We start from the raw sequence: 11,357 nt of genomic DNA, 5'->3' as shown, positions 1-11,357 counted from the left end.
TTTAATGATTCCAGGTATGTAAATAGGACGCTTACATTTCTTCACAAATTCGTTGTTAATGATTATGGCATGTTAACAAAAATCTGAGTTATCTAACTAGATACCCCAACCATTTTATTAGCTCTCAAACCCACATCTGTGTCTTATGTTTGTTTTAGTTGTGTGTATGTGTGTAATGACATGTCTGACACTGTTGAAAACGAGGGTTTAATTTGTATATATGTTACATTTGTAGTTTCAACATTCTATTATATAAAGACTAGCCGTGAGATTGTTACTGAACCAACATTATTATCAGCAGAAAAAAAAACTTATTATTAATTTATTATTATTATTACTGCACCTATGTAGTCATGACCTAGACGCAAAATACTTAACCATAAATTACAATAATATACACTTACGTATATAGCTACCATATGGTGGGTGCTAAGAAACCTAGGCCAAGCTGATGCCAAGGAACTCTGATGAGAGAATGAATGACATGCAGTGAGAATGCACATAGACTTAAACTTTAATAGTACGGAATCCGACATCAATGCCCGAACGTAGAATAATAAAACTCAACCAGGAGCTAAAGATGAAACTAAAAAAAAAAAAAAAAAAAAAAAACATGCGTATTTCTATCGACATACAGACAACCCTGTTTTAAATTAATTTGTCCTTATTTATCATTTATATAGTTATGACTTTCACTACCTTCCGATGCAAAGATTCTTAATCAAACAAAAATAAACAACTGGACCAATAAATAACGACAACCTCACCCAGTACTCGATAGTTTCCAAAACAATTTATTTACGGTTCGAAGAATTTTGTCTCACAGCCAACAACAATTAGTCTTTTGTATACAAAAAAAAATGTTTGTATTTATATATTAAGCACGGTATCAAATTCACTCGTTTTATCAAATATTATTCACGGCTTTGATGTTCGCTGCTGAGCTAGAATCTTCGTTTTCTTTTCCCTGCGTTCGGACAAAAATGGCTATCTGGATTATGGCGGACAAGGTGGATAACCCTGCAGCAACAGCTTGCAAAATTACACTCCATGGAATGTCGAACTTAGCACTTCCGTCGGCATCGGATCTTCCGTTTAAATATCGATTCACCTCAGTGCCGATTTTTATCCACTGCGGCATAACTGCCAATATGAAACGTTTGACAATAACAAAATAAGAACTGAAAGAAAATGATGAAATGAAATAATCTTGCTTATGATCTTAAATTACTATTTATAGTTTAATTTCCCTACGGCACTTTAAATTATTATTATTATTATTATTATTGTTATTATTATTATTATTATTATTATTATTTCTGTATTGTGTGGTCATTTTTTTGTTGCTTTCTTCCTTTAGTGGCAGGTCAACACAGCTTGGAGTTAGGAAGAATTTGATGAACAGAATGTGAGAGAGGGGTGTACACACCCACAGCTACATGGATGCCCAAATCTGATGGCAGATACTGGTACCGTACGAAAGAAAAAATTACGTTAACGCAACATAGTTTGGGCGAGTAAAGAGGGGATCGTCTGGAATACTTTGTAATCTTGCACTAGGCCCGATTTTAAGATGTATGCATATATACCGCTAGTCCGATAAATCACCCCCACCCCGCAAAATCTGTACCGATACTAATGGACGATATACCGCCAATCAATGTCATCATGGGTGAGGTGCTGATTTATCGACCTGATATACCGCCTGCTCCGACAAAGAACAATAAAAGGACACGAATAACTCGAATGCATGCATGTTGTTCGTAACGTAGATTTTCTGTTTACATTTTGTCTATACACTCGAGTCCGCTTGTAATCCATAACAGTGCCCTTAGAATGATATTCTTTTAAGTATGAGAACTATTGTAGCTCTCGTATAAATTTGCGCTAGTGTGTGAGAAGGCCATTAACGCAAAACAATAATGTGATACAAATTTAGGAAAAAGGCAAATATTAACAAAATTGCAAACTGACCAGATAATACATATAGCAGTTACATACGCTGGGAGAAGGTACTTAGTTCAGTTCTGTTGGATGTTACTATCGTCACTAATGTTACCCTAAGTATAGCGAAAAATGCTAAATAGTCGTGACTATGAAATGTATATATGTATATATCCAAATGCGTTTCTATAGCAGATTATACGGTGTGTTGAGTAGGTCAAGTATAGGACAGAGTTGACACTTATTGTACAATTAGTTACATACATATTATTGGTCATTTAGTGATAAATAGTGTATTTGTGATAAATAATTATTTATGTTGTTTTGTGTGACATTTGAACGCTTGGTAAATTAGTATTGTACAATGCAGTCATTTGCAACGACATGGGGTGCTTTAGAAAGGAGAATACAAGGATGCAGCTCAATGTGGTTGGTGGTCAACACAAAGGGAAATATTAGACCAAAGTTGTACGTTTGGCATATTTAGCCTTCAACCCATTACTAGGCTGACAAGAAAGTGGTTAGAGATTTAAACTCAGGATTCGTTAATTAATAAAATACAAAAACTGAATTACCAATTGTGGTGGAATAGATAGATTGATGTACAGCATACACAGAAAGACACGTGAGCAGAGAATATGAAAATATTCCAGACTGTTCGTTTTGGGGATCATCATACTATTTGGGACTAGAAATTGTGTCCTTATTATTATTACCGAAATACATAGCGAACTGTGTTTTGTCTTCATCGTAAAATGATGCCTATGACCAATATAGGCTTTCCTACCATTTTAAGGAACTAGTGACAAGGTTGTTCTGGTATGACTAAAACCCATTTTATCTGCAAACACTGCGTAAAGAAAAACAGCTCATGTTCAATTTCTCCAAGATTTATGAAAAAAACCACTTCTCCATGCCACTAAATGGATTTTTTTTCCCACTACAGACTCCATATCGCTGTATACGGTCTGTGGACAAAAATGCATGGAATTTGTATAATTATGTTATTTTTTTACACTCACTTTCAAAACCTTGCATGAAACTCAGTTGGAAGAAATGGAACATCACTATTACCATAATTTCTTTATAATCAAAGTACCTTCCCTCACCCACTTGTACTGAATTTTGCATTACCCACAGCCTTTAGACCAACATTAAGAAACATATACTGACTTGTAACTAGAAAGATAGAACGCGTTGCGATTGCTCTTGGACCATGTATGAGAGAGAGAGAGAGAGAGAGAGAGAGAGATGCGCTGACTTTCGAAATGTACCAATACTTTTGCCTTAGAGGATGTTATATCAATTAATCTTTTACCTATTATAGAGAAGCATATGGCGGATAGCGGGATGTACAGCTTTCGATTCTGCGGAGCTTTTAGACTCAGGATATGAAGCACGAGCGACAGTACGGGAAACACAATCCACAGGATCTGAATGAGCAATGATGTTATAAACTCGTACAGGTGAGCTGCAAAATATTAGTATTATAATTAGTGTCATCATAGGAAGAATGTCTTATCAATAATTTTCTAAAATACAAGAACGGCATTTCCTGAATGTATTGTCTACATTAAAGAGCATGTTTTTAAACAGACAGATAGGACTAGAAAAGATATGGACGGCGTGATATATTATTGTTTTATATCGAACAATATACGGTAAAAGCCAACCTATACATGGCTGTCTCGTGCTGCAGGTAATTGTCTTGTATGTTAATAATCTCCAGGCATTAAATATTAATGTGTAATCAGTCAAGTCCTTTCCTTGTTTTGATGTATGAGGATTGGTTACGTTTCGGTGTTTATGAAATTGCAGTCTCTCTTGTCTTCGTGCCGATACAGAGTAGGGTATATTTCTCGTTTCTGTTTATCAAACGGGTGTCTGTTTGTGTGTCATAATACATTAAAAGACCATACATTTCATTGCGTACAAACAATAACGGATGTAGATTCTGTTTCTTTGTGTTCGTATATAGAGTGGTTTCTGTGTCTGTATTTGTACATACGGATTAATTTTGGGAGAAGGTGTATTTGTGTATTGAAGGTGGTGTCTGTTTCTATGTAGCTGGTATATGTATGTCAGTTTGTGTGAATGAAAAATGCTGGATTGTATTATACTTACATCTGTAGGTTTGCGTGTTCTCTTTACTCCATTCAGCTGTAAGAGGTTTCACTTCACAGCCACCGTCTTCTTTACACTCTACAAAGAAGATTAGGCCTTCGTACCTAGAATTTGTTTTACCATCCTGTTTATTCCGTTTCATAACCCAACACGGTGTTAAAAGAGCAGCGAGACTTAGCATCGCCACAATTCCCGATGTCGAGGCCAACAGTTTTAACCCAACATCGGGCATTTTACAGATCTCAGTGGTCTGTCTTATCAAACGCCTTAATTACATACAACACTACTGTTTGCTTTCTTCCTCTTTTTCCACTGTATGATTTATATGCTATTTTGGAAGACACAGTCTGAAATTCCACTTGAATCTCAATGACCCCGATGAACCTTTGTCAATGAGGAAGCATTTCAAAATGCAAAATGCGATAAAGAACTTCATATCTGTTTCACATAGGACACCATTGATTTTGAATTATGGTATTATTTTAGGTCTACAAAGATGAGTTGGAAGAAATACAGCGCTTTTATACAGAAAAAAATCCGGGCTTAATGCCCCACCCTTTCTTTTACCCAATCGACAATAATCATCCAGGCGGAAGCTCTCTAAGCGATCAAGGGACGCCTATATATTTCCGAATTCTCAGAATAGTGTGTCAAGATTTTAGTTATCATTTTAAAAACTCCATTCAATTTTTTTGCTTTTCCTGTTAGACAACGTGTAAAGACTTAATTCACGAAAGTGCGCGATTTACAAAATATTTAAATCATTATATGTTTGCATGTGATATGTGCGTGCGTATATGTTATGTGTGAATGTTTCATTTTATTAAACCCAGTTATGTGTTCGGGTGTATATGCGCGCGCATATGTCACTATGGTAGCAAGGTCTGTTTTACGTAATGCCGATTTTTATCACATAATTTACCGTATTCATCCATGTATAAATAATATTTAACTGCGAGTGGCATTAACCCCGATCTGCTTTTGTATAATATGCCAGTAGATTGGGGGGGGGGGCTATGTTTCTTTTATTTATTTGTAATTTCAAGTGAACAGAGCAGATCTTTAATTTTTATCTGCTAGATCAGTATGCGATAGCATATCTTTGTCTGCAGTGTTCGAAGATACGTGAGTGTTACACACGTACAATTACGCTAGTAAAACTCTTGAGAAATATCAGTGTTTGCTAAACATGGAAACCCGCCATGGACTACTGCCATACATGTATCAGTAGCCATCATTCACGCGAGCCCATATTTCATTCAACATTTCCCTTTGCCTAATTCACCACTGCTTAAATCAATACAGGGAGGTAAAGCAGTCATTGTGCAACACGCTAAGTAAATATTTAGAATTAATCATAATATAAATCATGTAAAAAAAATATACTAAATTTAGGACGTATGGTTAATAGTGACGGTTGTTGTTGTTGTGGGGTTTATGTGCCATTTTTCAGCACAAGATAGGCTATACATGGCGGCCAGTATTAATGGTGGAGGAAGAACCCGGGGAAATCCCGGAAAGAACCACCGACCCACGAGAAGCTACTAGCAAGCTTTCTCACATACCCACATAGGCCAAACCCGAGACTCGAACCCACGCAGACAGAGGTGAGATGGCAGTAATCCGTAACGGTGAGCGCTTTAGACCACTAGGTCACTCGGGCCCCAATAGTGACGGTAATTGCCATGACTGTAGATGTCAACAACGAAGACGACAATGATTATAATGGTGGTGGTGATGATGGTAGAGTAGAGGTGGCGGCGATAGTAGTACAACAACAACTACTACTACTACTACTAATAATAATAATACTAATAATAGCAGCAGGCTCCTCCTCGTTTTTCTTTCATTTCCTCCCAATCTTCTCTTTCTCTGACAATTTCTCGAATGGCATCTTCCGAGAGATCTTAAGCCATTTTTCAGAAGATTGAGGCAATCTTGACCGTGTTCTTATGGACGAGGTGGTGTCTTGACTCTGTATGTATGCCTGTTTTCGCGGAGTATTGCCGTTCTGCTTATTGTAGTGGTTGATTGGACAAATTATAGTGATATCCTCTTGAACATCTTTCTGTCGATATTGGTCCCGTTTTCGTCCACGTTATTTTAGCCAGATTTACCATTAACCCTTGCTTGTGCATGATAGTATGTGTATATTTCACACCCTTTGTTTACATCCTGCCACTCTTGTGCGATTGTTGGTTTGTGTAATTATAACATATGTAACGCATTCTTACCATGTCGTTGGTTTGTGCGTGTGAGGGGCCTTAATCACCTCCACGGCGTGTTGGATGGTGTATCAACAGTGGGTTTTAAATAGCACTAAAATGTGAGTGTTGGATTGTATGTTTGTGTGATCTCATTCCCTTCTACTACATCATACACTTTAGTTCGATAGTAGGTGTGAGTTTTAGACACTGCGCTAGGCGGTAAATTCGACAGTAATCAAAATGTGGGTATTAGATAGCACTCAACACGTGTTTGGATAGCAATCAAAAAGAGGTGCTGGGTTGTATATGTGGTGTCTTTGGATTGTAGATAAAAAGTTTAGCATTTCATTTTCCCTTGTCCATATAAACTCTACACTTTTTCCCCTCACTATTTTAACATTACGTTTTCCCTTGTCGCTATAAACTGTCGACCCTTTTTTCCATTCATGATTTTAACATTGCAAATAACAGTCATATTCTGGGCCACGCATGTCAGTAGGAAAGCGTTATACTGATCATTTTGCAAAAATTGTATCTGTATATTTGTGTTTGTGTTTGTGTAGGCCATGGTTGTTGACAAATAAAACGTTAAACCCTCCTTTACTCCTTATGTATGATGGTTTGTTGGTATGTAAGGGTATAGTAATGTGTCCATAAAAACCATTCCCCTTGTGTGACAGTATTGTAATAAATATGGAATATGCGCATTTGGTTATAGCGCCCCGTTTTAAGTAATTCTAAGATTTGTGTGATTATTTGTGTGATTATTGGAATTCGGCGAAACGGAAATATCCTTAGCCCGAAGTAATTAGCCAATTACTAGGAGCAAACGTCACGGAGTGAAGTGTTAGTGAGTTTCCATGATGCCATGGTTCACTAGTAGTGAATTCCGGCCAAAACCGAATGAATGTCCCTCTCGTAAGATAGTCCATATTAAAATCTAGTGGTGTACATTGGTGAGTCCAGGAAAGTCAGTCGAGTCTAGGAACGTCGTTCAATCAGGCAGGTCTGGATAGGGTATGGACTGGTACTTAGGTTGGCGCGTTCTTCTTCGTAGGCAAGAACATGGTGACCTCCTCCAGATGAAGTCCGCCATATCTTTTTTCGCAGTCGGGATAACCTTTTCGGCCTCAATGTTGATACTGGACTAATAATGCTACCAGTCACTATTACAATCCAAGCTTTAGTCTTTGGACTCGATGGGTAGGTAGGTAGGTTACCGCGGGCTGCTACACATGTACATGGCTTGCTTCCTTTTCTTCTGCTTTAATGGATAGTCACGGCCCATGTGCATCATGCTTTTTCCGCTCCCGTCTCTTCCCTTGTCGATACTGTGACCCGTGCTCCGGTGATGTTGCTCCTGCGACGTCCCTTGGTTGAATGGAATGAATGAAATGCCAGACTGACTGACTAATTAAATCAACGTCGTTTTCGCCCAGCTAGGGCATGTACGACGGTTTTAAGCCTGCACGACAGGCTGTTTAATTACTCCTTGGGTAAGGAATAAGTGTCACATCCCCCAGGTATTTATGTATTCACAGAACACTGTTTAATTAGGCCGTCAGGTCTTAGGACTATTTAAGTCCCTAACGACCTGAATGTAAGGCAGTACACGAGTGGAAATAGACCCAACACACGCACTCATGTATAAGAATAAGGAGTTCAGTCTGCCACCAAATGAGCAGGAGTGCAAGCATTTAGCCGTAATCCATTCCGTTAGATGATACGGGAATTCAACTTTTTCCCTAATATGGATTCTCTCGGCTCCTGGGTCGACCATGTCCGCTACACTGGTATTCATCAAGCGTTCATCGACAGTCAGGAAGACAGTGGGTCTAGAAGGTGATGGTGGAATATAAGTTGATGGGCAATCATGCGAGCAACCATGACTGGACAGTTGATGTATTGAACTCCTCTTGTTCGAATAGCTCTACGTGCTTTCCTCAAGGCAGCTTTAATAGGTTGCGGTAAGGTGTGGTTCAGCTTATGATTTCTCGCATCCCAGACAGATTTATGGTCAACCATGTGTTTAATGGCTGCTTCTTTATCTTCGAAAAAAGTGGTTCGAGCCCCATTTCGTTAGCTAAGTTTTCTAAAAAACTGATGAGTTCCAATTCGTTCTTCTCTTCTTTAGTTAAGGAGTCATCATTCAGACTGTATTCAGTCTCTGTTTCTTGTTCGACTGCTTCAGCTTTTATCGGGGGGGGGGGGGGCTGATGTTGTGTTTGGGCCGGTTTCTCCTGAGTGTCAATTTGAAGGTCTGATGGGAGAGGTAGAATAGGTGGACTACTTTCCCTCGCCTCATTGTTTCTTCATCTTCGTCTTTGTGCTGCTGATTTAGCCGGCGGTTTATGCTGTGAGGGCTCAACTCTTCTTGGAGGGTCCCGTCTATGCTGAGTTGGCCTATGTGGATACGATCTGTCAGGTTTATGTTGATACATTTTACGATATCTATCATTGCCATATCCGTGTCGCCTATTTCTGTTCTATCATCTTCTCTATATATTGTTTCCTTCTCCCATATGAGCAATAGTGTCGTCCTTTTCGCTTGTGCACATATGCTTCATCCTGTAGCCAATCTAGGTCCCAGACTTCTCAAGGCGTCTCTTGCAGGGGTGGGGATAAGGTCCATCGCTAGCTCTGTTTGTCATTATGTGATGCTTCTGCTACGTTGTCTACCGACGAAATGCCAGACTGACTGACTGACTAATTAAATTAACGTCGTTCTCGCCCGTTAGGGCATGTACGAAGGGTTTTCCTCAATCAATCAATTAAAGGATTTAAGTCGCCTACGCAACTAATGCTTTCGCAACTGGTTAAGTCTCGAAGGTCGAGATTTTCAATTGATCGGGACTGTAGGAATGGAGCCACTACAGTCCCGCTTTTATGTGCGAACGTCACACTTTTTAATTCGTGATTTCCGGCCGAGGTAAAGACGGCACGAGACCCGCGGGACGCGAAACGCCACAGGAAAGCTGTACGCCCAGAAACGGCAAAGCAAAGTAAGATCAAATCAAGTCCAGTTGTACTAGTGGACATAAATCTATTCCATTGGTGTGTAAGCCACTCGTGTAATTTTCCTAATCCTTTGAGTTGTGTAATTTCATTACTATTTTAATTAAAGTTGGAATTTGGTGTACATGGTGTACTTTTGATTTTCCGAAATGTTGTCAATCAGATGGGTGTCAAGCACCCAGTGCATGTTTGGGTCACGCCGTGTTTACTTTCGGTTTTCACTTTTGATGGTGGTAAACAAATAATCGAGTTAGGGTTGTGGGGATAGAGATTTTATCGAAAGAGGTCTTCAATAGCCAAAGGAAGAACCTCATATAAATTGGCAATTTGAAAGTCGATATCCGTTTTATTCTTTACTCCTTCTTCATTCTGTGATAACCTCTTTCTTTCTTCTTCGTGCTGTTGTAGTGTTTGGCTGTTTTGCTAGAGTTTGCTGTTCTGCTTCGACTCGACTTCCATTGCCTTAGATCTTGATGTTTGCGACTGGTCTTTTATCGCCATGATTCTTTGTTTAATAGCTATATTGAATTTGGAAGGTATATTGTGCCCCTTTTTGTTGTATAAATTAGTATGTTTGATCTGAGTATCAGTGTTGGATTTACAAGTCTTGTTAATACTTGGGGATTGTGTTGTTGTTGCTTATTTAGTTCCGCCTTGTGTGAGGGGCCTGATGACTGGGCTTAGGTCACCTTATAGTCTTAAGCTGGTTGGGTGCTAAGGATTCTTTGTGTTTATTTATATTTTACCACTCTTGTTGTCGCGTGTATCTGGGCCTGATGGCGGGGGTTTGCCACCTTTGTAATATGTATACATAGTTATGGGAATATATGTGTTGTTTTTCTCAGACCATGATGGTTAGTATTTTGTTAGCTGCATGCATACATGCGAAAAAAATAACAATAAAAAGATATATATAAAAAACACACAACAACCATGGGGCTGCGCTTCAGCTAGCATTTTTACCATACTGCTTTAGCTCTTCTATTAATTGTTACTATAATTACTTGTGGGTGTATTTATATGTTGCCATGTTTGTTAATTTGTTTGAGGTACCTTATTATGTTCATGTATGCGGTATCGATGTTTTTGTTTTGTACCTTGTCCAAAAATTCAGGGTATGATGTAGGGGCATTATTTTTATTTTGGTCCCTTTTATCTTCTTGGGCCCTTTTTATCTTGCTCCCATGAGCTCTTCCAGCATTGTTCCTAATACTATTTCCAGCAAGAGTCCTAACAACAGAGGCAAAAATCCTCTTTTTCTTCTCTGGGGTTCATTTGGCTTTTTTAGAAGACCGTTTCTTCTTTGGGAGAAGTGTTTTGATGTGATTGGATTCTTAACGTAACTTTAACAATTTTTCAGTCATATCGCTACGATGTCTGCAGTGTGGCAGTTTATAGTGATGTCTAGCACTGGGGCATCATGCCGCAGACATGTAGTACGATGTCCCACCCAGTCACATTATCCTGACACCAGGCCGACCAGTCCTAACATTAACCTCTTAATGCTTAGCGCCAAGCCAGGCAGCTATTAGTACCATTTTTGTAAGTCTTTGGTATGACTCGGCCGGGGATCGAACCCACGACCTTCCGCTAACAGAGAGACAGTGAAGTATATATAGACAACACAACTTTTGCCAATACTAATAATTACAGTTTGAAATACTACTGTCGAGTGATCCCTTTGTCATAGCAAATTTTCAGCAATTTTCTCAAAATGAGGAAAATTGTAATCTCCGTCCTTTTCTTTACAAGGAAGTACTAACCTAGTATGTTTGGTAGCATCAAAACCTGAACTTGGCCGGGTGGGTAGGTGGGGTGTACTTTCCGCTGCCAGTTTTAATTTTTGTTAAAAAAAAGTTTAAATTGCATTTCTTTTACTTTCACTTTGCATTAATATTTCTCTTTCCTCCTTCTGTATTTTCATTTGCATCATTTCTTCCTTCTAAATTTGCATTTCTTTCTCATCTCTTTCTCTTTCTTCTTTCTTACTTTGAAATTCCTTTTCTCTTTCTCCTTTTTTAATCTGAATTTATCTTTTTCTTATTTCTTAGTTTGATTTGCTCTTTC

The 11,357-nt window shown here is 38.6% G+C and overlaps 1 protein-coding gene and 1 long non-coding RNA gene across 2 annotated transcripts in view; one reads left to right on the top strand and one right to left on the bottom strand.

Moving 5' to 3' along the window:
• Window positions 1–774: 774 nt before the first annotated feature.
• LOC149794790 (uncharacterized) lies at window positions 775–4,530 on the bottom strand. The gene is made up of 3 exons (XM_089964441.1): window positions 4,069–4,530; window positions 3,263–3,415; window positions 775–1,143 (listed from the first exon to the last, which is right to left on the bottom strand). The coding sequence occupies exons 1-3, from the start codon at window positions 4,298–4,300 to the stop codon at window positions 908–910; spliced, it is 621 nt and encodes a 206-aa protein (XP_089820567.1). The 5' UTR covers window positions 4,301–4,530; the 3' UTR covers window positions 775–907.
• LOC149794789 (uncharacterized) overlaps window positions 3,277–11,357 on the top strand; it is a 34,556-nt gene continuing 26,475 nt past the window's right edge. Inside the window, exon 1 of the long non-coding RNA XR_016422199.1 lies at window positions 3,277–3,410. This is a non-coding gene — a long non-coding RNA (uncharacterized LOC149794789). The remainder of the gene's footprint in view (window positions 3,411–11,357) is intronic.

This window comes from Sinohyriopsis cumingii, chromosome 7 (assembly GCF_028554795.1).
Source record: "Sinohyriopsis cumingii isolate HCF-2022 chromosome 7, ASM2855479v2, whole genome shotgun sequence".
Classification (NCBI taxonomy): Eukaryota; Metazoa; Mollusca; class Bivalvia; order Unionida; family Unionidae; genus Sinohyriopsis; species Sinohyriopsis cumingii.
Note: the sequence above shows the minus strand (reverse complement) of the source record. Positions and strands in the feature narration are given on the sequence as shown.